Here is a 27,901-nt window from a genome sequence, read left to right on the forward strand (position 1 = left end):
CTGACACCTGGGGACCAAACGGAAGAAGCTATAACGGGCCGAATCGTAATCGGCCTCGGGCCTATTATGCCATTGTAATCAGCCCCCCGGTTTACTTTCCAACCGCCTAATTATGATCTAGGCGGTTGGAAAGTAAACTGGATGGTCATTCCAGCTGCCTTCCGACGGGCTCTAGGAGCCTGTCGGCCAGTCGGAAGGCAGCCAGTAATCTCAAGGGCGGGCCTTTCCATCCTTGAGATTACGATGCACGGTTTCCGGCATGGTTTCCATGCCGGCCTCTCTGACATGGAAACTATGTCAGAAAGTGCGCATGGGGGCTTCCAGCATGGCCCCCTTGTGCTTGCAGCCTCATGTGGGCTGTGTACATAACCTCTAGGAAATAACTGACTTGGTCCCCAGCAGACTTACTGACCACATGAAGGACCCCTTTTTCCCAAAAGATGAAGGATGATTATGGCCCAGCTAATCAAAACCTTATTTGTGATTTTGATACCATAAATGCAGTCACCTGCTACAGGTCATGAAACTGAGACACCAAGATGCTCTCTACGAGGTCACTGGTGATTTCCAACAATATTCAAGGGATATTCCTTTTGAATAGGAGCAACTCTCACGGTAAGAACATTTCTGCATTAGAACATTTTAAACAAGCAGGGCAATAGCTCATTCATTAGATCTGACTGTACCTGCTCCACAGTTTCACCATCTTTCTGCAAGAGAGACAGGTGCTCCAAGGCTCGAACCTCTAGAGAGAGGCAGCCTCCTCAACCTGTCAAGCCCTGCAGAAGTGTTTTCCACGCTACAGGGGAAGGGACACTGCTAGAGAAAGGAAAAAACTGGAGTCTACCCATTCCTTCTCTCTGCGACGGTACAATGCAGGTAAATACATCGTATGCCTTTGCCCCACATTTTTTAGCACACATGTTTTTACAGCGAATATGCATTTACAACGCTTGACAATACCACACATTGTATTTGGGGGAGAGACCCCCCACCCACCCAACTTACCTTAAATGCGTGGAAAAAGCATGTGTTGTAAAGGCATGCAAGTGGTAAAAATATGCATGCTAAAAAATGTGTGGTAAAGGCACAACGAGGTAAAAACCTCGTTGTAAGGGCTGTTTCCCGCCTGGCCTCTTTATTTCAGCCCCCTCACCCCAACAAATTCTTAGGATTGCCAGCGTACCTTAGGGCCTACAGGCCGTGGGGATTCTCAGGGTTTCCATTGTACCGGCAGTGCATGCAGAAACAGTGCGAGGGGAATGCTGGGCATTTCTTATAGTGTAACTGCCCCCTAAAAATATTTCTTCAGATTTTTTTTTCTCAAATAAACTTTTTTTGGTTTTTAAACTTTTCACTTCATTTTACCATAGGGAGACTCCACAGTTGGGGTTGTGATATACTTACGGCTAGGTATAGGGAACATTAATACACTTTAATAAACGTTATAATAAATGAATGGAAATATTTTGTTACATATTAAGGTGTGATTCATTTTATATATTTTAAATGTGGAAAATAAATGCTGTCGCACTATTAACTTGATTTTGAATTAAATCTTCCATTTACATATAATAAATTAAATATAAAATATTTTTCTAAAGTTTAAATTAAAAAGTAGATATTTATCTACAGAAAATGACTGCATTATTATTAAATTGCATTGAATTATATGTAAATATAAAATAATGCTGTACTAATTTATACATCCAAAAGTTAAAATATTTTATATTAAACAACAAATTAATGTTAAAAAAATCTAAAAACTAAAAACATGTATTTATTGTTTTAACTATTTTAAATAATTCAATTTAAGATGATTTCCTATGACATTTTATTGCAAGTTCATATCTCCATTATTTTTTAAAGGAGGGCCTTGCAGTACCAGTGGTTGTCCCTGAGTGGTGCTGGACTTGCTAATGTTTCTTTTTGACAGTAGTAACTTACCCTCTTACATTTGGCTCCACATCCCGTTTCATGCATTAGAAAGGTGTACATCTACACTTCTGAGTAACTTTACACTCGGATTTTGTGAATAGTCCAAAGTAGTAAAATCACTCAAAAATGTAATAGTAAACTTACACCTGTAAGTAACTTTTGTTAAGAGAACAATTCAGCAATGAAGAGGGGCTTTGTATTTCCGGTGATGCTGAGCTTGACCGATAACCAACTGATTTTTAGCACGAGTTTGTCTCACCCTGTAAAATCAGTGCGAACTGTACTATGTGTCACACCAGAGGGCGCTCCTGCTTTCAGACGCTCGAGTAGACATTCTACTCGAGCGGCAGCTTCCTCAACGCGAATGGCAGACTTCTCAAAGCGAGAGGTTGCGACCTGCCACGACCACCTGCGATGAGAAAACTCGCCAAGAGGAGGTCAAGCGTATTATTTTTCCTCACAAGAGCTCGCCAACTTACCGTTGGTGAGCAGCTCGAGAAAAGCTACGCACTGCATCAATTCGCTTAGTTTTTGGGAACTCTGCACTCTGCACGGAGCGTGAAGTAGGCAAAGCACGGAGCGTGAAGTAGGCAAAGCACGGAGCGTGAAGTAGGCAAAACTCTGCACTCCGCCAGCGGAGCGGAATTCTTCGCCCACCCCTATAGTGTTCAGAGAAGTACTGTATAGTGTTAGGAGGCAGTAGGGTGTTTTCAGGGTTCACAGAAGGCAAGCACTTTGGAGTTCTAAGTATTTGTTTGTGTTCAGGGTAGCTCAGGAAAGCGTTAATGAGCACACATACTTATATATGTGTATGTATAAGAAATAAGGTGCTATAAATGTATAGTTGTGGTTTGCGTGGAAATGGTAAATGTGATTATTTTGACTTAAATGCATTTTAAGTGTACTTGTGCATGCGTGGTAAATACTACACAATTAATGTTATGGTAATCGAATACAGGCTTATATGCCCGATTATATTCTACCGAAGATGCTACAATCTACTGCTCCATTATCTTCTGCCTTCATGGTACCCATAGGAATACAATGCCCTATACTGGTGGCAGAGGCATGAACTAGGCATGGTGCAGAATATAATTATTATCTCAATGGTCTTAGGTGCAACTCTATCACTTGTAGTTACCTTTGGTATTCTTCAGGCAGAGTCTCATGTCTCTGTGTTCAACTCCTTTGGAGTCCATCTCGGTCTTTTTGCTCTGGACACTCTAAAGCTTTGTAATGCCTGTGCACCTAGTCTTGCAAGTTGATTGGTGAGGTAGCGCAGTCTGCACCTTTTGTGTTTCTGCAAGCCTCTCTTTGGTGCACATATCATTGGGTGAAGGCAGCATGGCCTGCCTGGGACCACAGCATAGACCCTCTCTAGTTGTGGCCAAAGGGGACAAATCAGGCTCACTGTGGTGAGGTGCAATTACACTTCAAAGGCTGATGGGGCTCAGTGATTAGGTCCCTACTCGATATTCTGGCATCAGCTGGAGTAACACTATTTCATGGCCGGCAGTGACATAGCCACCCTTGCTTTAGTGTTGTCTTTGGAAGGTTTTCATGTAAGGTAGGAACCATGCAGATAGGCCAGAGGACCTACTCACAATACAAGCCGCTCCTGACTTTGCTCTGATACCATCTGTTTTCTCTGGATGCTCCACACACCAGGAACACTGTGCTTCTCAGCCTCGTCTCCTACAGGGTCATGCACACTCCTGCCTTTTTTTCACCAAGCATGCATATTTCTAGGCACAAGGCAGGCCCTCAGATCCTCCAGCAGAAATGCAGACTTCAGGTGGTGTTGCCTCACCTCTTGGAGACTGGGAGCTCTTCAAGTACTCTGCAGAGTATATCCTCCTTGGTCAAGGAGAACTCAGGACTGGATGAAAGTTAGGAGGGTTGTTGGAGGATTTTTTTATACTTGTTTTCCAGACATAGGATGTGGATCCACCGTCTTAAACTTCAGTACCAGTTTTGTTGGTTTCACTTTTAAGTGTCCTTCTCATGCTGCTCTCCAGACACAGCCTATGTGTAATGTAATGGTTTTCACAGCAGGTACCATTGGGGCAACAGAAGCACCCATCCCATAGTCACAATGAAAGGGTTCTCTGTGCCATCAGCCTGTCTAAAATAATAACTAGGACAGACAAAGGGACTATACGGTAGAGTTGGACTGGAAACTGCCACAGTGAAAAACCAAAACAACAGTTCCATCCTCCACCATCAACCAAATGGTAGTGCTCAGCAATAACTAATCAACAACCCCTTGTTAATAAAGTCTTCATGGAATTTCTGAAACTTGATCTCCATCCTCCTAACTTCAGTGTCTGGATTGCCACATTCCAGCCACTGGAATACCGGCAATACATTTCCAATGTCTGTGGAATCTGTCCTTATCATCCATCCTGCTAAACCCGCGGTATAATGAACTGATCCCGCTGGCTTCAGTACTCAGACTGCTGCACACAGAGCCTTACTACCACACATGACCTAGATGCATACTACACATACATAAGATTATCCTTCCATACTCTGTATTCCTGATTTGACAGATGGCACCATCCTCATAATGCAGCAGCCTAATATCACTGGCTTGGCAGACATCATAAGAAACATACTCAGTCTGCTGGCCAATGTTTGGCACATTGTATAGCACCTTGATATCACTAGTTTCACCCCATCATGAAGAGCAGCAAATGGTCACTGGAAGCAAAGATAGTAATGCAGGTTATTTGTGTGCTTTGAACTCACTGGAACACAGACCACAAACAAGTGGACAACCTGCTATCACAATGAATTCCAATTAAACAACTTGATAATTTCAGTTGCAGACATTGTTAATCCACTTTACAAAGGTTGCTATTTCAAATCGGCTTCTCGTGTCAGGTTAGTAACTCTTACCTGTATCATTGGTCTCAGAAGCTGCAAAAGGAAGGGAAAATTGATTATTGATATTGTGCCTAATCAGTTGAACATTTTTTAAAGACATTTGGCAATGGTTCACCAATCTGGGTATTTCCCCATGAATTATGCCTGCTGTCTATGCTTATGAACAGCATAATAACAAAACATAATGGGTCTCATTATGGAATACTGGGCAGTAAATTTCCCTACTGGCATTTCTTGAATGGAGAGGGGTGATGTTGCATTTCGAAGATAGACGCTGGTATGAAGACCCAGGAAGCAAGTGGGAATAGAAACAGGTACTTTCTTTAGGAAAAAGTTAGAAGAGAACTGCACCACAAGCTAGGACGTACCTAGCTCAGCCTCCAACTTCAGACAGAAACTCCAACTGACAGCGATTAAGCACTCATACTAATGACATCACATAGTACCTATGACACACAACATTCCACACCAGCCTAGGACAAAAAACACGGCTATAGCAGAAGACAGGATAACATACATCATCCTCCTCACAAAGAACAGCAAAACATGAAATAACTTAATAGAACATAAGAAACAGAACATAATAACTAAACAATAAGAACACAACTTCTTGTAATACTAAAATAATCCTGAAACAGTGAAAGTAAAATAGAACTTTATGAACATGCACACGCGCTGGAAAGAAGTTCAAAACTAAACCACAGGGGGACGAGGCTTAGCCACTGAAGATGGTGGATGCACAGGGGTGAGCTCCTCCACTCAACCTGCTGTTATCCGACAACATCCGTAGGCAGGCATTATAAATGCACACATTGATAGGGATATTTTGCAGCAGCTCCAGGGGAGGACCTCGCTGACATCCTAGAAGGAAAACAAAATTGGTTGACGAGTGCTGGCCTTCTGCCTGTATCCAGCTAACAGCGCTTGAGGGACAGAGGGGGAACATCCATGACAACGCAGTCAAAACACCGCGCTGCCATTACCACGCGTCTTTTACAACGCAAGTCGTTACCACGACATACGCTGGAGGGCGCTCTAGACTACGGAATAGTAGATTTACTATTCCAACACCTTCCCTACTGTACGTAGGCTGGAGTTGGAATAGTAAATCTTACTATTCCTAGGTCCAGCACCCTACAGCGCAAGTCGTGGTAACGACTTGCGTTGCAAAAGATGCGTTGTGATGTACCGCGATCTAAAAGATCGCGTTGTAACATCATACACTCGGGACAGAGGATGGCTGAGGGGAGTATCTGGCACTTCAGGCCCCACAGGCCTTATTACCTGTGTGGTGCAGGCATGGCCTCCCCCTTGTGAGGGCCCGATGTTGGCAGTTGTCTGTCCCTCACCGGACAACTGCTGCAAAGCTCCCAAGATGAGGAAGCATGGAGCTGAGTGACCAGGCCAGGGCTGTGGCGCCCTGTTTGTGACTCTCCAAGAGGAAGGACAAACTATCTCCTGATTGGCAGCGAGTGCTCGGGCTTCAGCAGCCAAATCGGCTTTAGTGGTGAGGACAGGAGGTCGTACTCTGCTAACTGTATCCAACGGACTTTCAAGGAAGTGTGAATGACCTTGTTCCTTAGCGGGGGAGATGGTAAACCCCCACTAGATGAAAATGTCCACGTGTCCCAGGATTTTCATGACCAACTCCGTGGTTCACTAGGTTACTTTCGTTGTTTTGTTATTCTGGCCATGCCCAGGCACTTTTTTAAATTAAAACTGTTTTTATTAGGTTTCATAACATATTTGCGTTGCAAAAAAGAAATTCGGTTGCAGACATATACGAATATACATGCGATTGATAATCAGCATAGAATCAATTCTGTCCTCACAGGGGTGCTTCTCAATAAGTATATTTGACGTCCCAGCACGTATTGTTGGCAAAGTCCGTCTCTCAGTGCAGTAGCGTGCATCCCCTTCACCCAGCATTCTGAGCATTTCAAACTACCTTTACATTTGCATTTTGTTTGACATGAGCATTTGGAACAGTTCATAATCAACCAGTAGCAGTGCAGTGCTCACTTTTGCCTTCCCATGCCCAGACACATTGTACTCGATAGATGGAATCTCGTGCGATGTAACTTGTCCCAGTGAGTCTGTGGCTTGGATTAGCTTAAGGATGTTACCATGGTTTAGAATATCAAATGAACCTTTGGATTTATATTCTGGGTAGAATGATGTGCAGACGGTTGAGGTTTCGGATTGCCTTGTGTCTGGGCGGCCATCATGAGTTCCGACAGGCGTTTTGGTGGCTTGAGGTGGGGGTGGGTGGGTCGTTGAGCCAGTCTGGGACTGCTCCATCTAGCATAACACATTGTAGGGGGGGGAGCTATTAGAAGAGGAGTAGGTCCAGTACCAGTGCTCCCAAAGATTAACATAGTATTCACTAAGGGGTAGCTGTTCCTAAGATAAAAGAGAATCACAACCTATTCTGGTTGAGAGGAAGTATGAGAGAGGTCAATCTCAATACAGTTGGTTTATCTAAAGCAGGGGTACTCAGAGTACGGCCCGCGGGAGGCCCGGCAAGCCTTCCCTGGCGGCCCGCGGACCTTGCAGACATCGTACCAGAGTTTACAATTTAAAAAAAAAAAATTGGGGGGAAGAGTGTCTGCAGCAGCGCGAGAGACTCTGCTGCTCTGTGGGGGCTGGGCGATTCCCGCCATAGTCAGAGTGGGGGTACAGGGGCGCTGAGAGGTGAACCATTTCCCCAGTGAAGATATCTCGAGAGGGTGCGACATCTCGCTCTTTCCTCCCCCTCCCGCCTGACGCACCCCAGCTTGTACCAAGGGTACATGCAGGAATCTTTTGTCATGGATCTCTGATGCAACTGCTGAGGGCTCGTGCTAAACAGAATAGCCTTAAAACGTGTTCTAAAAATGTGTATACGCCGCTTCTTACGTCTTTCAAGCTTGTGTCTGGAAATTAGGGCGTGGCACAGGGCGGGATCAGGGTTATCAGCAGAGCTGCATCTTCACAGTTCGAGTAAAGCTAACTACACTGCGCGACATTGACATGCCACGGGTGAAAATGCACACTGATCGCCTTTCCTAAACTACCCCCTAGAACCCAGCGTGTTTGGGCTCATCCACAAGACCCGAGCGCTGGCAGAACACTGGTGGAAAACAACAACCAACTGCTCGGAAATAGGCATCTGTGACTACCGAGCCTGCTGAACCGCAGATCACAACACGTTCAGAGATAAGATAAATGTCAGTAGTTTGAAATGCAGCTTTCATCGCTGTGGCAGCTGGATGGCGTTATTAAAGTCCTAAATGTATTGATGTTTGGATCAATGTAGGTTTGGCGTGATTCAAGTTTTTTTTGTTTTACAAGGATATGTTTATCGCTTATTACAGGAGGGGAAGGCGGATGCTCAGTGAGGCAGTGGTTTTAAATTATTCTGAATGGCACATTGCCAGGGGAATATTTACCTACAGATTGCACCTTTCTCATTAAAGTAGCCGTTTTCACATTCTATATATGACTCGTGGCTTCCAGGCTGCACCGTCCTGCCTGAAAACAGTTCGTCATTCGCACAATGTAAGTTCTGAGACGACCCCAGCAGCTAACATCACTAGTAATAGGAAACGCAAACCCAACCCTCAGACTTCAAGAACAAGATTCAGCCCAGTCATAGCATGTGTACAAAAATACACCCAGCTTCCAGACTGTAACTCACAGTACCAAGTACTGATGATTGGCAGACAAAAATACCAAAGACAGGCAAGCATAGAGATGTGCTCGGACAGGCAGACAGAGATACTCATAGACAGACACAGCGCTACACGCAACAGATGTGTACTGACCCACAGGTACACCTTGGACCCACAGTAACGAATATACAGGGATGGACATATACAGATATATATGAATCATTTGCATAACACAAAAACATGACGGCCCCTACAGAATATGGGGAGGGGCCCTGAGACTCATATCTCAGATAATGTATCCTTGAGGTAATAGGGGACCCCCAGAAGGAGAGAAAGGGAGGGAGAGAGGGAGAAAGAGAGAGGGAGAAAGAGAGAGAGGGAGATGTGTGTATGCCGGGTCTGGTGGCTCAGTGGATGAAGGCGTCCGCTGCAGGAACCTGGGATCAACCTCATGGTCACTGTTTGTTTGTTGGTCTAGCCCCGCTCCCTTCACCACTGACCCCACCCCCACCGCTGCGGCCCTCGGACACAAGCCACACTGTAAATTTGGCCCCCGTGAGAAAGTTTGTGAGTACCCATGATCTAGAGTGATTGGGAATCCCTCCTTTTTGGATATTGTGCTCTCACACACCCTTGCGAGTGTCATGCTTCATCATCGGGCATTGCTCCTCGTGGGGGTGGCGCTGCTGTCCTCCAAAGGCCCCGCGAGAGGGCTCTTTATCGGAGATCTTTTAAGGAGACGCTGCAGTTGTGCATATGGGTATGTGGGCTTAAGGTGGTGAGTGAGTTAAAATTACCAGACAGAACCTTGAACCTAATTTTATATGACACGTTAAGATGCAGTCACAAAGCAACAGTCGTGTTGATGGCAATGTTCATTGTATTTAGTATTTACTCAAACGTCACAACACAGGATAGCAGAAACACTGACATTTCCAAAGATAAAATGTTTACAAAGGTTGCAGCCATTTTTAGTTCACACAGTACAGGCTGCTATTAGTAGTGAAATGAAGAAATCAAACCAGAACAAAAGGTGCTTGAGTTAGTGGTCCCTGCAGTCGTACCTTCATTAATGACGTTGGTATCTGTGAAAGATAAAAGATGGGTCAGGATCCATTCACATTAGCGGATACTTGTGTGTTTTAAAAGCCAAGACTTTCCAGAGCATTTCCACAAGTGCTATTCCTTTCTTTAATGGCTGGACCGGATATTAACAAAATAATGGCATTTGTGCAGGGAATTGTGCCAGCAAACAATAAAATTAATTCAGACTTCAAAAGACAATTATCCAAAATATACCAGCCTAGTCAAATTAACAGCAAGAACCTATCATCTGCTTTTGGTTAATTATATGACATGTTTGGAAAATTATGGGAAATTACAACTAATTACAAGAACTGCAAATCTGTTCATTAGCTGTATACTGTAAAGGGAAATGTGTCCACTCATCAATTTTTGAAGCAAGGAAAGGTTTCGTGCAAAAAAAGGAAAAGGTCAAAAAACACAAGTGCCGCAAACTAATGTTCATGCTTTAGTTGGTAGTGCTGTTCTTGGGATATAATTTTGCCACAAATAGCGACGCATTACACAACGGTAAAATTCACAAAATTACGTTAAGTACACAACAGTAAGTTATATTTTAACAAGGCCTTTTCCCGAATACCCATGAACTTACCTTGTTCAAATCCTTGCTGTTAAATTAAGAATAAATCACTTCTCGCGTTTGTCACTAGAGACCCTAATCTAGCCATGCCAGTGATAGAAGAAGAGGCACACCTATTCGGATTTGTATCTGGATATAAATAGAACTCCAACAAAACCCAGATTGTACTAAACAATAAGATTGTGATGGGAGATTCAAGAGTGACGGAGGAGGCCGTATACCTAGGCGTTACAATAAGTGCAAAAATACAAAATATTGTGGATATCAACCTAAACCCATTGATTTCTCGAACTAAGAAGGAGTTGGCCCGACTGGATAATTTACATCTGACCATAGGGGCCGCTGTAATCTGATTAAGATGCTTTTTTTGCCCCGATTTTTATATTTCTTTAGGACCATTTGCCTTGAGTTCTCCCCCCAAATTTTTAGGATTATTGAATCTATGCTTTCAAGCTTTATTTGGGGATATAAGAAACCCTGAAGGGCCCTTAAACGGTTGGTACTACCAAAGGAAAGAGGAGGTTTATCTCTACCTAACTTCAAACTGTATTATTGGGCCACTGTCCTGAAATATTGCGCTAAACTGATTTCACATGATGGTATTAACCTAGAGATACCATCCCCCAAGAACTTATACTAGGAGAAGATTGCGCTGGTTGTTTTTGGCGACATACCAACGATAGCTACTTTAAGAAAGTCAAGTTTAAAAGTATTGTAGGGGATTATAAAGTGTGGTGTAGTGTTCGTAAGATTTTGGGTTGGGGCGATTTTCATTTTATACGCCAGTGAACAGCAATAACGATCTACCCCCAATATTTCATGATAGCTGTATGAACAGATGGGCCTAGGTAGGGGTGGTGCAGCTGGGCTGTTTTTATAAACAAGGCTGTCTCAAGATGTTTGAAGACCTACATGAGGAATATAATATTAGCCATAGGGATTTCTTTAAGTTTCTGCAGGTCAGAGATTTCTTAATAAAGAAAACTGGCGGGCGGGAGTATTTCCAGAATAATCAATTGATTGATAATTTATGTAAAAAAATTACTCCCAGGATCGGGAAAATTTATGAAATATTGAATCTAGCCTCCCCAGATGATATGGATAAACAATGCACTGTTTGGCAGGCTCTGCTGGGAGTTCATATTACAATCCCCCGCATGGACTATGATTTAGCCCTAAACTCGTTAATGTCGATAAAGCTACAAGCACAATTTTATAAAACATTTTTCTCCCTGTATTACACACCTAAGAAAATCGCCAAATGGGGAACAGGGAAGGGAACTACATGTCCTCGCTGTGCACTCTATGGGGCTGATATTATTCATATGTTTGCCACTTGTAACACGCTCTCCGGCCTGATCAAAAATATATCGGAATTTATTTCAGAAGTATGCCAAACAAGAGTAGAAGTTTCAACAGAGGAAATCATGCTGGGGGTAGCGAATGGTGAACAGCAGACAAACACACAGGGATAGATTTTTGTGGCCATGGCAATACTCCGACTTAGTATCGCCTCCGCCTGGCTAGATCCTAATCCACCGGTATTCCAACAATGGAGGGCTAGACTATTAGCGACCTGCAGTCTGGAAATGGCAATCTATAGAAACAAAGGAGCTAAAAAAAGATTAAGGGGCATGCGGATCTGGGCACCGCTCTTGCTGTGGATTCAGAGACATACATGAATGTATTTTGTCTGTTTATTTCTTTTTCTCTTTTTACGCTCAGGAAATGCGAATTATAATGGATTAATTTCAGATTTATGAATGTAATAAGTCGTTTCTTTATGACATGATCTTGGTCGGGGAGTTGGGGGGAGGGGTGGGTGGGAATGCATTTATTATGTAAAAAATGTTAATAAAAAGATTTTTAAAAAAAAAGAATAAATCACTTCTCTATGCGCATCCCTTTGAATACTTGCCCACACAATTAACAATCTACTCTCCCCTCACATATAAAATACACATCTCGTACATAACTGTGCCTCATGCTTCACCTCAAATATCTAAAAAATCCAAGCAAGTGCAGCAAAGCTTCACTAAAGTGCACCTACTTCATCCTTTACAAATCACACTTTCCACCCTTTCTCTCATGCTTTTTTCCTTCTACCACACATCGCCAGCAGAGGTAATTCCATTAGCAAAACGTCAACACTTAACACCTCATCCAACTCCTCAGGTCCCCAAACCTTCACATCATAAATCCAGATTAAAAGGGTCTCTGAGGTTACAACCCACACAAATGATCCTCCCTCACTTATCCAACTTCTATTTTCTAAGAAGTTCTAATTTTCTATCCAACACCTTCCCTACTGTCAACGTGGGCTGGAGTTGGAATACAAAATTAAACTATTCCACTATCCAGCGCCCCCTTTGTAACGACTTGCGTTGTAAAAACAGCGTTATAATGGCATGCGGGGTAAAATCCCGCGTTGTAATGCCGTACAACCGCCACCATAAAATCTGGTTAGAAGCAGAGCTCTATATCGGCTACTGATAATAAATTGCTCAACTCAACCAACCGCTCTGTAATCTGGGGCCGCTACATGGTCACACCCAGTCTTTGCTCAGCCCTACAAAAGCTGCTTCGCCAGAACCAGATCTCCATGCGGTATCTAGGTCATGTTCCGTTTGCCTCTTGGGGGTCATTACATTGAAAATCTTGCATATTACAAGAGTCTTCACAACTAGAACATCTATTCACAAATTTGCCATAGAAATTATGCCATAGAACTATGTAAGTATGTACTGTCTTGTTATTGCTTGTCATCCATCATATATCACCTCAATCTAGTTGAATACATCCACAATTACTAAAATGCCTTTCATACTAAATTACCTTTCTATGCACAACATTTCTTGTCCAAATAAAGAAATTAATCTGCCATAGGCAATCAGGTTTGCCTACAGAACATCAAGTTATTTTTGGGTGAAAGCTATGCAAAGAATTATAGGTTTTAGGCGGAGGCCTGCCAGGTGTTTAAGACAATTCCTTTATTTTAATGTCATTCCCTGTACCACCATTACAAATAAAGGAGTACTGGCATATAGTGAACCCATATTACTAGGTTGAGGCAGAGACAAGCAGAATGTTTTTGAGCTCTGTAGCTTTAGGGTCTTTCTTAGAAGCTCCCACGCAAACAATGCTACGATATTTGAATTTCAATCAGACCATCCCAGACAGGTTGATTTGTTGGGGTAGTTAGAGTTGGAAGAGGTGGTTTTGTAGAAACATTTAGCAGTTTGGATTTCACATTTCAAGAGCAAAAGATCAATCTGGATGCCAAGATTATTTCCTGTGAGCAAACATTGTACACTATTCCACTACTGTTAGTCACAATGATGTAAGACTATTATCCAAAAGAGATCTGGTCTGATGACCTCAAGTCTCAGAGGCATTCAGAAAGTTGCAGTTCTCCTTCATCCAGCTTTGCACATGTTTAAGGAAAGAAGAGATGTTTTTATTCTAGTTCTTGTGGCTCTCAATGAGGCTGGAAATAAACATCCACAATTTACAAAAGTCCTCCATACATAGAATTGGTCTATGCTACTGTATTACAACTATTCATCATACGCACCTGCTCATATTCCTATGGTGTATAATCTGTTGTCAACAGCGGCTGTGTCCTTTCACACAGATTGTTTTGGAACAGGCTTTGGTTCTAAGCCTCAACCTACTTGCCAACATAAATCAACAACCCACATCAGGTGAACTCAGCCTCATTCTCTAACTCTATGCCGCCTATGCCTACGATGTTATCAGTAAAATCAGTATGTCACCAATGATGTCACTGAATATGTCACTGAGTGATGAAACATGTGAGGGCAGAAGCAGTACATGGCGAGGAAGGGTGTTGTGGTTAGCGCAGTAAACTTTAACTGGGGAAGTTCTGTGTTTTTTGGGGTTTTAAAACATTTGTTTCATCTTATTCCTACACCTCACTAATGTCACTTTAACTTGTGTTTTTTATGGATTTTTCTTTTTTTAAACTCGAGGAAAGATCTTAATACTATAAGGAACTATAAAGTTACTTTTACCTTTGGTTTTGTCAGCTAATTTCTCCCCTGCTGAGCCCGGCCTAAATTTTCAATCCCTTCAAGACCAACCTGAGCACCTCTTTAAACACAAATTTCTCAAAAATGGCAAAATTAATTAACAAAAAAAACACAAAAAGCGCACTTTGAGTAAAGTTCTAGCTTTATGCCAAATTTGGTGTAATTCAGATCAGCAGTTTTTTTGGGATTGGAAACCAAATTTTGCTGTGGGAATTAACATTATAAATCAATGTATTTGGACCCTCTCCCCTTTTTCTTGGCCCATGGTTGATGGATAGAGTGCCTGCAATATGCGGATGATATTGTTCTCTTCAGTCAAACGGCAATAGTCCTACAACACAGCATGAATGCCTTAAAAATCTACATGGACGAGCGGGGGCTAGAGCTAAACTTAAATAAAACTAGAGTGGTTTGGCTGGTTGATACCAAATTAAAAGTAATTCAACTGGTTTTTAGAATTCAAAAAGGTCAAGGTTGTTACCACATAAAAATCTAGGCATCAAATTGGAACATGAAATGACCTATGAACGTCATTTAGCCACTATGCAGGCTAAAACAGTGTAGTTAATTTTTGGGTTCAAACTACTGAAAAAGAAACCAAACTGTCTGTCATTTATGCATCTACTTACTGGAAAGTCCACACAGCTAATGCCAGCGGTGGCCTACAGCACAGAAATCATGCACGGATGTGAAATAGTTACATTCAACAAGATCCAAATGAAAGTATACAAAACTGTTTTCCATTCCAAAAACACCTTCACCAACCCAGGTACGTCTAGTTTGGCTTTCGAAACAAAAAAACTAATCACTTCAAACTAAGAGTGCTTTTGTGAAACTGTGCCCTTCGGTAGGGGCTCCATTAACAATCTTTGTGTAAGCTTGAAAATTGAGGAACATCACAGTATTCAAAAAGGATCATGGGGAGAATACTTAAGCTAGGCCATTGAGGTGAAGGAAGTGGCCCTTAGGGTCACCCAGGTTATTTACAACCTCCTACTCGCCTTCTACCAAATGAAGAGTCAGTCAGACAGTAGAGGATACAAACGAGCACTTCTTAGTAATACTCTGCAGAGTAGTCCAATCTGACCTGATCCCTAAGATGTCTGCCGAGGGACTGGCCCCCCCAACAGTCTGCAACGCATAACCATTCCTCCAAGAACCCCCAACCACGCACACAGTGGAAAGTTATCAGCTTAGGCCGCGCATGAACAAAGAAGGCACAGAAGGATGGGCTACCACCTGCTAGATCGGTACACACTATCACACTTTCATGGTTGTCGTGCCTGGTCTCAGCATCTCCTAACGTGGGAGCAGAGCTAAACACATGGATAGGTATGCAAAGGCAGAATGACTTATTCATTAGTAAGTCAGAAGGCAACCTTGAACAGGAAAGAACATAATAACTAAATGCAGTGTTAAGCGGAGTCAAGCAAGATGAATTACGGGGCCTAATTCAGACACAGCCTAATGGGTATTGTAAAATACAAAATGGAGTCACACTCGCTAACTGAAGTTTCGTGCATTACAAGGATAACTCAGAGGGTTGCATAACGTGAATACAAATGCAATCTAATTTAGCCGCACACTGCTAACCTACTATGGCACGAAACAAGAATATAATGAGAATATGGTTTCTCAAACCTAACAGAGGAACTAGGCATGCAAGATGTGTGACCTCCAGTACAGACAAATCCGCCTTTAACTGAGTAACCAATGCCTCAACACCATTGCTGTCCCATCTAACAGCCACAAATTACTTTCCAAGAAGACGGCATGCCAGGACAGTGATCAACTCATACAAACATTTGAGACCCCAGGAGTATCTTTCAGCACATTTTTCCCAGGCCTTAAAGCAGCAGTTTGTGTTACATTGATTCGGATCATAGACATTTAATATTTCATTCCATCTTGCAAAAACCAGCCGCAAAACTAAAATTGTAGGCTCTACAGATAGATGCAAGTGACATTAGTACATATTTTCTGTCTATGCCCGGTGCCAGAGCCACAAAGGATAAAATTGCTGAAACCAATATTCGTAAATCTGTAAATTCGCTCCTGCAGGCAAGTAGTAATCACTTGACTAAGTGGTTTCGCAATCCCCCTAGCCTACAATGGTCTCCAATTCCTAAAACCGCTTCTACAAGAACTGAACCTGTGAATGAGCAAGGTCATGCTACTCCCAGGAGCATTCAACAGCACAAGTCACCTGCACTTTACAACCAGCTTCAACAGGACACAAGAAAAAAATACCTAAAATGGTTTAATCAAAAGAATTGGGCCAACGATGGAGCAAGGAAAGGCTACTTTTAAGAAAGTTGGTTTGCTTAAGTCACTTGCACTTTACCCGTGAATGAGCTAAGTCAGGCTTCTCTCTGGAACACTCAACAGCACAAGTCACCTGCACTTTACATACCACTTCAAGAGGACAACAGTTGAAAATGCCTAAACAAGCTTCTTCAAAACAAAAGATTTGACCCAATGAAGGAGCAAGGACAGGCTACTTTTAAGAACATTGGTTTGCACAAATCACTTGCACTTTACAACCCGATTCAAGGGGTCCATATTTGCACTAATTAATTGTACTCTACAACACGCAAGAAAATGTTTTTTATAAGAATAAAATTGGCCTCAGTAAACTACATGGAAGGTGCCAAAGGCAAATTCAGGTCCCGTGGGCACTTGCATTTCTACACACAATAAACTCAAATCTTGGAGATTTTAATTTTGCTGATTTTACTGTAAAGAAAAAGTTTTTATGCTTTTCCTTCACTACCACAAATGTGTATTAGAAATGTTTCTTTAATTGATGAGGTCCTTGTCATGGAGAAGCTTTTTAGATTTTTCGCTTTTTTTTTTTTAATGAATGTATCAGAAACGTTTTTTGTTTGTAACTGTTTGCAATGGTTTTTTATTAATATGCAAATAAACTTGATAGGTAAAAAAACTTGCCAAAAAGGAGGGGAAGTGGATTTTTTTTTTTTTAAAGTTGTGTGCAGACTGGGGAAAAAAATAAAACTTATTAGCAAAACAAAATTATGGAAGATTTGACCTAGCAACAACTACACAGTGGTGACCTCCCCAGTTGCATCGATGGCCTCTTGTGTGCCACCCCTAAAAAATACTTCTAGAGTCGCCACTGATCATCTTAGCGCATTTATTCAATATCTCAAATTGGGTTTGTGATCCACTGTATCATGCAATACAGGTAAATCAAGGGGCATAAGATTTTAGTGAGCCTGTTACAAAGTTCCCTGCTTTCCCCCATTGAGAGAGACAAACAGACGTTCTCTAATGATCGCAGGTGGTCTTATACCCACCCCTTGGTCTGAATCCTGAATGACTGCCATGTTGTAGAATTTGCTGAATTCCTATAGCTGGCGTGGTGTTCCCTCTTCAAATTTTAGACAGTTTTGCACAGGTGTGTAATGGACCTGTACTTGGTTTGATCAGTTTCAGAGTTACACCACTGATAACCTTCATCGCGGATTTAAAAAAAAAAAATTAAAATACATTTCCAACCTAATTAAATAAATTAGATATTTTAATTATGCATTAATAATTAGTAAAAGTGCCCAGACCCCTCGTAAAACATGCCAATAGCATTTGTGCAGCTGAATGCCAAAGTTAGAAGAATACACTTTTTTTTAAACAGGCGATCTAGAGGCTTATTTCACAATGAATTGCATAGTGCCTCTTAACACTCTTTAAAAAGGTCCACATTTAGATGTGGACACAGAGAGTGGTGCCCACTGGGTGGTTACAACGACAGCCGTGTTGATGGCAATGTTGATTGTATTTAGTATTTACTCAAACGTCACAACACAGGATAGCAGCAACCCTGACTGTAGCATCCCGCTACAATAAACACAGACACATCTCTTAACTTCTGACAGGAGCTTTATTTCGTGTGTCTTGTCAGGTCCCTGTCCCTATCCTATCCCCCTTTCCTGTCCTGTCCCCTCCTCTTCCCCTCTGCCCACCTGGCTCCGCCCACCCCAGCTACTGGACTGCTAACTTCGTTACATCTCCCCTCTTCTTAATAAAATAACAAATAAAATGGAGATTAGTCCATCTCTGCAATCAGTCTCTTGGGAGGCCACACGTGACGGCGGGGTCTCGCTGGTGTGGACACGTCACCTCCAGGTGAGGGTTCTTCTATAGGTGAAGGTCCGTAGTCGGGTGCGACAGTCTCAGGGTTGTCCCGGCTTTCTGGTGCGGGGATCACAGGTGTACTTTCATAAACTTCAGGAGAGCACTTCCTGAAATGAGACGCGTTGCGGGTGACTCTTCGTGTCTCTGATTCCGCTGTCACCATGGTGCCCTTTTGTTGGGTAATTGTTAGGGGCTCATCCTTGAAACGACAATCAGTCTTTTGGCGTTGTTCCTGTTTGACAACGACTCTGTCGCCTTCTTTCAGGGAGGGGGACCGGGCTCTTCGCTTGCGGTCCGCATACTCTTTCATCTTGTCTTTGCGGTGCCAATCCGTTATGGCCATGTCTCTGTGTTGTTGATCCGACGGAGGTCTTCTCAACGCTCCGTCCCACGTGGGGATCCGATTCCTCATTGTCCTCCCGAGCATGAGAGTCGCAGGGCATTGGCCCGTTGTAGAGTGAGGAGTGGTCCTGTAGGCACTAAGGACCTCGTTCAGTGCTGACTGAAGGTCTTTCTTTTCAGCCGTGGCTTGCTGGAATGTTTTCTTAATGGTGGACATGAATCTTTCCACAGTGCCGTTGGCCTGAGGCCAGAGTGGCGTGACTTTGCGATGTTGAAAGTCCATGTGCTTAGCGAAGTCGCTGAATTCATGACTACTGAATGGAGGCCCGTTGTCCGTCTTGATGACCCTGGGAACACCCCAAGTCGCGAAGACTTCCTCAAGCACCTTGAGGGTGCAGGCGGCACTGGTGGATGATATGAACTGGGCCACTGGGAACCTGGAGTATTCATCCAGGATGACGATTACATACTTCCCGGATTGCAGGGGGCCATAAAAGTCCATGGCAACCTCTTGCCATACCCCATCAGGCAATGGGGTCATCTGTAGGGGTGCAGGTGGATTACTGTGACTGGTCAGTTGACATGGGTGGCAGTCTTTCAATGTGTTCTCAACCATCTGGTCGAGGGCTGGGAACCAGACACGTTCTTTCAGTGCTCTTTTGGTGGAGACGACTCCTCGATGGCCTTCGTGGGCCAAGTCGATTACTCCTTGTCTCAGTGTCGCTGGTATAACTAGTCTGTGATCTCTGAGGAGGAGGTCGTCACCAGTTACAGAGAGTTCATCGGAGACATGTCGGAAGGCTTGGAGTTCTTTCTTGACAGCAGGGCTTTCTTCTTCTTCCTGCGGGTGGTATCTCCATCTGTTGGTTCGGGTGCGCTTTATTACTGCTTGTAGGATACTGTCTTGATTGGTCACTTCCCTGATTGCATGCATGGGGATGGCTGGTGGACGAGCATGATTAGTCACAAAGTGAATGTATTCTTCCGCAATGGAGGGCGCAGTCTCTGATGAGTCTCGGGGGTGGCGAGACATATAGTCAGCTGGATTCTCATCCTTCCCCGGTTTGTGAATGATCGAGAACGTGTACTCTTGCAGCCGCAAACCCCATCTCTCGATCCTGGGGGGCATCTTGCACTTGGGATTCCCATAGATCGTGACAAGTGCCTGATGGTCGGTTATGAGCGTGAAGTGTTTCCCGTATATGAAGATGTGGAAGTGTTCGCACGCCCACACGACGGCCAGGCTCTCCTTCTCCGGTTGGGAGTAACGTTTCTCAGGGTCCGTTAGGCTCCGACTGGCATAGGCGATGATCCTCCTCCAATCCGACTCATGATCGTACTGTGCCAGGATGGCCCCTAAGCCCACGGGGCTGGCGTCCACGGTGATTTCCGTTTTCCTCTTGGGATTGAAATAGGAGAGGCACTTGGCTGATTCCACGGCGTGTTTGATGTCCTTGAAGGCACGCTCACACTCCGGGGTCCATACAAATTTTGCGCCAGCTTTCGTGAGGAGCCTCAGAGGGTGACTTACGGTGGCGTAATCACGAATGTAGCGGGCGCAGTAGCTGGCCATCCCAAGAAAGGAACGTAGGTCGTTGACGTCCGCCGGACTCTTGGTGTTGTTGAGCGAGGCGATCTTGTCCGGGTCTGGTTTCATGCCACTCGCTGAGAAGATGTGACCAAAAAATGTCAGGGTCGACTGGTGAAATTCACATTTGTCCTTGTTGAGGGTTAGCCCAGCTTCCATCAGGGCGAGGCAGACACGATCGAGGGCGGTGTCATGCTCCTGCGTGTCCGAACCGTAGACCAAGATATCATTGCTATAATTAAGGGCGTTAGGGATGTGGTGGATGACGAGACGTATGGCCTCTTGAAAGATCTCGGCGGCCGATGAGACGCCAAAACTGAGACGTTTGTAGCAGAAAAGACCAAGATGGGTGGCAAACGTCGTGATGGGGCGAGAGCTGTCGTCTAGCTCGAGCTGATGGTAGCCCTTGTTCAGGTCCAATTTAGAGAACACGGTTGCCCCGTTGAGGGCCGTGATCATGTCGCTCAGGAGTGGGCCTGGGTGTCTCTCCCTCTCAATAGCTGTGTTCGGCAGACGCATGTCCACACAGAGACGGACTTTGTTTTGGGATCCTTTCTTGGGGACGATAACCACCGGGGACACCCATGGAGTGGGGCCCGCAGTGCGCTCAATGATGTTGGCGTCCAGAAGTTCCTGCAGTTCACATTCAACCGCGGATTGCAAGTGAAATGGCACTCTTCGCGGGTGTTGAGCCACTGGTTTGATTTGCTCGTTGATATGTAGGTGGATTTGACGGCCTTTCAGTTTCCCCAAACCTCGGAAGAGGGAAGGGAATTTTCCAGCGCAGTCCGAAATGTCATGAATGTTGAAGAGGATGTGCACCAACTGAAGACGTTCCGCCGTGGGGAGGCTCAACAGACAGTCAGCCTCAGGTCCTTTAATTACATGGATAACTGCTGGGATGGAGAGCTTGCCATGCGTGAGGGTGGTGTCAAACTTGCCCAAGCATTGAAGAGGTTTCTTCGCCATCCAGGTGTAGACGCGGACGGGCGCGAAATGCAAGCATGGTTTGGGGTCCATACGATCATGTTCGGTAACTGAAATGTAGTTGAGCGATGCACCACTGTCCATCATGAACTTGGCGGCATGGTTGCCCACTTTGATGTTGAGGCGTGGATAACGTTTGAACTGATCATGGTCAGCAAAGTTGACATATTCGGTGGTGAAGGATGAATGCCTGGATGAGGACGATCTTGAGTCTCTTGATGGAGAACGACGGTCCCATCGGGAACGCCGAGAGTCGTGACTGGAGTGTGAGGACGTGGGAGATCTGGGAGGTTCTTCTTGAACTGCTCTGATGTGATGGCGCTTGACCTCCGATCGTGAGGGCCGCTGCGGCCCATCCTGTCTGTCACCATCGTTGCGTTTTTCTTTGTGGTAATCCCCACACATGGCTTCAAAGTGGTTGGACCGTCCACATTTTCTGCACCGTTGGCCCATGGCAGGGCAGGAGTCGATGTGAGGGTAATCGTATCCGCACCTGAAGCATCTCCTCGTGCGTTCAGGTCGTCGGTTCCTCCTCTCTGGTTCTTTCTTTCTGTAGTCTGGGCGCCGCCTGGGCGAGAACCTAGATCGCCGTGACCTGTCTCGCGGATGGCTTCTTCCACTGTTGCGTCGATCCTGTCGACCATGTCGTCGTTCAGTAATACGATTGGCATGTTCATGCCTAGTACTGGGTCCGGTTTCAATTTCCGCTGCATTTTCTTCAGCTTGGTCGTACAATCGGGAGTTCTCTTCGATTTCTGCTAGTTCCTGCGGTTTTCTTAGCAATCGTCGTCTCAGCGATTCCGAGTGACACCCAGTGATTATTTGAGATTTGATGGCTGCATCAGGCGAAAAGTTTGTAAACTCACAGTAATGGGACTGTCGCCGCAGTCGATGTATGAAGGAGCTCAGCGGTTCATCCTTTCCTTGGCGATGCTGGTGGAATTTGTGTCACTCGTAGTCGACGTTTCTCTTGTGCAGAAAACGGTTATTTAGTATGTCTCTCACTTTGACATAGGTGTCACCGTCTGCGGTTGGGATCTCTCGCACAATCTTGCTTATCTCACGCCCCCCTAGGTTGCGAAGGGCTATTATCTTGTCTTTGTCCGGCTCTATTTTGGACCCTTCAATGTAGTCCTCGAAGTCCTCTAGCCATTCCTGCCATTTTAGGCCCATGCTGCTTCCAGTTGTAACGGTTAGCGGCTCCGGTGCTCGCAGATGTGTTCCTCCCTTGACTTCCTTTCGCGCATCCGCGGGAGGGTTAGACATCTTGGCAGTCCTTGTCTGTTTCCGCTACCAATGCTTGTTCACTTTCGCCAATGCTCGTTTACGTTCGCCAATGCTTGTTTATATTTGCCAATGCTTGTTCACTGGTGCCAATGCTTGTTGACGTTCGCCAATGCTTGTTTATATTTGCCAATGCTTGTTCACTTTTGCCAGTGCTTGTTTACTTTCTTTTTGTTGTCGCCTGACTCCAAGATGGCCGCTCTATGAAACTCAAAGGGTCTGTCTTGACGAGCGCCTGACTCAAAGATGGCCGCCTCCAGTACCGGTACACGAGGTTTTCTCTCACAGTTCATTCACAGTTGGCTCACTCTGGACTCACCGGTCGGCGTCTTCGGGGCAGCACACATCAGGGCTCGCTTTTCTCTGGCCACCGCAGCTACCAGGTGAGGTTGGGGTGGGCTCCCGCCTTGCTCAGCACGTTCCCGCTTTTTCTTCGCGGCGACCTGCCGATTCACACGCGCTCCGCGTGAGGATTCCACCGACGGCGGGGTCTCAGGCTCTGGTTTACCGGCGCTTGATCGCTCTCGCTGGGCGGTCAGGGCGGACGTTGTCCTCGACACTGGGGCACTTTTCTTTCACTGTGGGGGCACACAGCAGAGTCGGGGTGGGCTCCCGATCTCTGCACCAGCAATGCTCACGCTTCCGGCGGGGTCGCGTGTCGGCTCGCTTCGTTTCTCTTTCCTTCGAGCCTGTCAGCGCTCGGACATACGGCTCCTCACAGCTCCTCCACAAAGGGGAAACAGGTTGTCTGCGGCTGGCCTCTTCTCCTGGAGCACTAGCAGCTGGCACTTCTCGGTGGCACCTTCCTTCTCACTGCTGCCGAGGGACAGGGCGGCTCTTCAAATTTTCTGCAGGCAGTGGGTTTGACTCTATCCCACCCTCGTCGCCAGCTGTAGCATCCCGCTACAATAAACACAGACACATCTCTTAACTTCTGACAGGAGCTTTATTTCGTGTGTCTTGTCAGGTCCCTGTCCCTATCCTATCCCCCTTTCCTGTCCTGTCCCCTCCTCTTCCCCTCTGCCCACCTGGCTCCGCCCACCCCAGCTACTGGACTGCTAACTTCGTTACACTGACGTTTCCAAAGATAAAATGTTTTACAGAGGTGTAGCCATTTTTTATTCACATAACACAGGTTGCTGTTAGTAGTACAATGAAGAAATCAAACCAGAAAAAAAGGTGATCGAGATAGTGTCTCTGCAGTCTTACCTTCATTACTGGCGTAGTTATCTGTGAAAGATAAAAGATGGGTCAGAATCCATTCACATTAGCGGATGTTTGTGTGTTTTAATAGCCAAGACTTTCCAGAGCATTTCCCCAAGTGCTATTCCTTCCTTTAATGACTGGACCGGATATTAACAAAACAATGGCATTTGTGCAGGAAAGTGTACCAGCAGCCAATAAAATTAATTCAGACTTCAAAAAAACAATATTCCAAAATATACCAGCCTAGTGAAATTGAGAGCAAGAACCCTTACTCTGCTTTTGCATGACATGTTTGGAAAATTCTGAAATTACACTTAATTACAAGAAATGCAAATCTGTTAATTAACTCTATTCTGTATAGCAAGATATGCACACACACGTCAATTTTTCAAGGAAGGTTTCCTGGGGAAAAAAAAGCTGAAAAAACACTTTGTTGTGCTTTTCTTTTATTTTTTTTGCACAAAGACAAGTGCCGCAAACTAATGTTCATGCTCTAGTTGTTAGTGCTGTTCTTGGGATATAATTTTGCCACAGCCATGCAATTACACAACGCGGTGTAATTTTGGGATCTTTGTGTAACAACTGTAATGCAAAATTCACAAAATTACGTTAAGTTCACCACCGTAAATTCTATTTTACCCAGGCCTAGTCCCGACTACGCCTGAACTTACCTTTGTCAAATCCTTGCTGTTAAATTAATACATCACTTCTCTATGCGCAGCCTTTCAAATACTTGCCCACACAATTAACAATCTACTCTCCCCTTACACAAGTTAAACATTCCTCCCACATAACTGTGCCTCATACTTCAGCTCAAATATCTTAAAAAATCCAAATTAGCCCAGCAAAGCTTCATTAAAGTGCATCTACTTCATCCTTTACCTATCACACTTTCCACCCATGCTCTTTTCCTTCTACTACACATCTCCAGCAGAGGTAAATCTATTAGCATAACATCAACCCATAATGCACCTCATCACACCTTCAGGTCACTAAACCTTCCCATCAGAGCCCCTTTTAATCTGTATTTATGGTGTTACAACCCACACAAGTGATCCTCACTGAGAAGTTGGCCTGGTATATGCTGCCCACTAATTAAAGTGGGCACCTTGCACCTGTCCAAACGACCCTTATGATGTATGAGGTCAAAGATTCTTTAGAAAGCTATCCTAGTGGTAGCTGTGGAGCGCAACCATCAGGCTTAATCTTGAAGGAATGAAAAGAAGCTTGTTTTACCAGAATATCACTTTTAGTATCAAATAAATGAAAGAACCACACAGTAGTTATACAAATATGTATTTTCTACACGAGGATGCAACACAGAGCACACAATGCTTTAGCAAAGAAACAGTTGTAAGTAGCACAATACACAGTGGGCTCCAGGGGGAGACCAAACCATATACTAAAATAGTGGTATAAGAGCCACGACTTAAGTTGAGACAGTGTCTAGAACATGTAGAATCGCGGGAACCCCATGGAACCACCCTAGGTGAGTAGATAGGGACCCCTTGGAGGACAGGTGCAAAGTGCTAACACAACTGCATGCTCCGTGCAAATCTATGGGGAAGTTGTGGTTACAATTTTAAAGTTTAAGGAACCTTCTTGGTGGACTTCGAGGAAACCTTTTGGAACTTAGGAGGTTAGAGAGCCGCTCCACCCGTGGATACTGGAGTACCAAAGATACCTATCCCAGGGAAGCCGGGTGCATAGGTCTGAAGTGGTGCCGGAAACTGCAGCTGTTTCCAGTGTGGAGCTTCAAATAAGTGCCGCTGCCAGGAAGGAAGAAAGCGTCCGTTGGATTCCAAGGGTGGATTTATGATAGAAGGAACCTGAAAGCAGAGGGGACAGAGTCTGGGTCACTTCAGGGTGACCAGGGGCTCGGTAGACGAATCCCCACCGATGTCGGGTGCTTCAGGTGCAAAGAAGGGATTCTTCACTCTGCAGCCACGAGGACCAGGACACGTCGAGGGCGACCAGGAGCTGAATGCGAGCTGAACCATGAAGGATGTTGAGCGCTGAGGGGTCAATATCTGGCTGGAGCACCAACAAGCCTTGGTAACAGCAACCCACGCAGGAAGGTCAAGCAGGTTACGGTGTTGACCAGCAAGGTTCAGGGGATCGAGCAAGATCACAAAGTACCAGCCCACAGAGCACTAGGTGCAAGTAGGCCAGAGTTCTTTGGTGGAAGTACTGCTCAGGGTCAGGACTACACGAAGTCCAATGTACAAGCTCAGGATTCACCAACAAGCATAGGGTTTGGGTTATGCGGTCCACACGAGTGATACTGGCCTCAAACTCGGAGAGAGGGCAGCTCAACCTCAGGGAACATCGTAACCCACCCCCTGTGTTAGAGTCTTTCGAGTTTACAGGAGCTCAGGATCAGCAGACCGGTCAGTTGCATTACGGTGCCTACGAACGCAGGGGAGTCGCGCCTTCACCCCAAGGGAGATTCTAAAGATGTCCTTAATGCTCCACATGTCCAGGATGGAGCCTGTATGGAGCACGAGCACATACAATGCTTTGGACGGAGAGTGAGACGAAGTTGGGCCCATTCGAAGTCCAGCAAAGTCCAGAGTGTCCAGAAGGTTGAAGGTCAGTGGTTTCTTGTTCAGAAGCTTGTCCACATCAAAACTAAGGTACTGCAGCCAGGTAAGCCCTCATGTACCCACGGGAGAGGGTTGTACAGATTTAGGGGACAGGACAGATGGGAGGTTAATCCCATGCCCTTTGGGCAGTTTCACACCAGAGCAGGAGCCAACAGCTCCCAGATCTGGTTTGAACTGGACTATGCACAGGGACACCAAGTGTGCCCCAGATCCATACTTTCAGGCAGGAAGTGCACCCAACCAGCCCCAGTACACTAAATCCTGTCTGGGAGGTGGTCACGCCTCCCTGTCACAGGATGTCTATTGTCCTGCCTTCCCCTGCTCGAGCTTGGCTCAGCACCCGGAGGGCAGAAATGTGTCTCTGGTCAGCAGCAACCATTTTGTGTTGCCCGAGTGAAGAAGGCTGGCACCGGAAAGACCAGTGACCCCACGAAGCTTGCTTCAGAGGGTGGAATCATACCCCCCACACCTATTACTGGTGTGGAGGTAGGATTCCAAGGTGTTTGATACCAAACATAGCATGTTTTGTTTCAGCCATTTGAGATAGCATTTACTGCAAGGTTATAATGCACCTCTACCTATATGTCTGGCTGAGTCACAGACAACACGGGGGCATGGTCTCCAAAGGCTGCAGAGGGGCTCTGCTCATGCAGGGGCACCCTCTCACCTAAAACCCTGCCTTCAGGAATGTTAAGGCCTGCTATAGTAGTAACTTAAGAGTTTTAGGTGTAGTGACCTATAGATATAGTGAACCTATATCTAAAGTTTTAGGTGTAGTGACCTATAGATATAGTGAACCTATATCTAAAGTAAGTGGCACAAGCACCAGCATACACAGGCTGCAATGGGAGACCTGTAGTTCTATTTTGCATGGCCTCTCATGGGTGGCAGAATACATGCTCCAGCCCATGAGAGGCCTCTGGGGTACCTATGCTCTGGGTACATGTGTACCATATACTAGGGACTTCTAAGGGTACCCCAGTATCCAATCTGGAGTGTACCAAAGTACATAGCATAACATTTTACGGAGAAAGCAGATCGACTGGGGTCCTGATTAGCAGGATCCCAGTCAGGCTAGTCAAAAACAGTGTAATCTTATACTGTATATCAGATTATACCTCTGTACCTGAATCTGTTCTCAACTGGTTCTCATCCAATCTCTGAAATCACTCATTCACATTTTCTTGGTGTTTTCCTCTCAATCCATGAACCCTGGTGGATCTCTGTCCTATAAGGTTCACTTCTGGGTCCCTTTTACATCATCTCTCAACAATATCATCAGTTTTGTTGGCTCCCCAACCCATCAACTATATGCAGAGGAAACAGCTTCACCAGCCCAGGTACGTCTAGAGTTTGATTTTAGAAAAGAAAAACACAATTACTTCAAACCAAGAGTGCTTTTGTCAAACTGTGCGCTTCCGATAGGGGCTCCATCAACAATCTTTGTAAGCTTGAAATTGAGGAACAGCACAGTATTAAAAAAGGATCATGGGGAGAATACTTAAGCCAGGCCATTGAGGAACTAGGCATGCAAGTCGCTG

The 27,901-nt window shown here is 45.0% G+C and overlaps 1 protein-coding gene across 1 annotated transcript in view; it reads right to left on the reverse strand.

Moving 5' to 3' along the window:
• LOC144765217 (butyrophilin subfamily 1 member A1-like) overlaps window positions 1-27,901 on the reverse strand; it is an 84,253-nt gene that overhangs the window by 25,408 nt on the left and 30,944 nt on the right. The window contains exons 5-7 of the mRNA XM_078650318.1: window positions 23,758-23,778; window positions 9,545-9,565; window positions 4,840-4,860 (exon numbers count right to left, since the gene is read on the reverse strand). Of these exons, the coding sequence (XP_078506444.1) occupies window positions 4,840-4,860; window positions 9,545-9,565; window positions 23,758-23,778 (63 nt within the window). The remainder of the gene's footprint in view (window positions 1-4,839; window positions 4,861-9,544; window positions 9,566-23,757; window positions 23,779-27,901) is intronic.

This window comes from Lissotriton helveticus, chromosome 1_1 (genome assembly GCF_964261635.1).
Source record: "Lissotriton helveticus chromosome 1_1, aLisHel1.1, whole genome shotgun sequence".
Taxonomy (NCBI): Eukaryota; Metazoa; Chordata; class Amphibia; order Caudata; family Salamandridae; genus Lissotriton; species Lissotriton helveticus.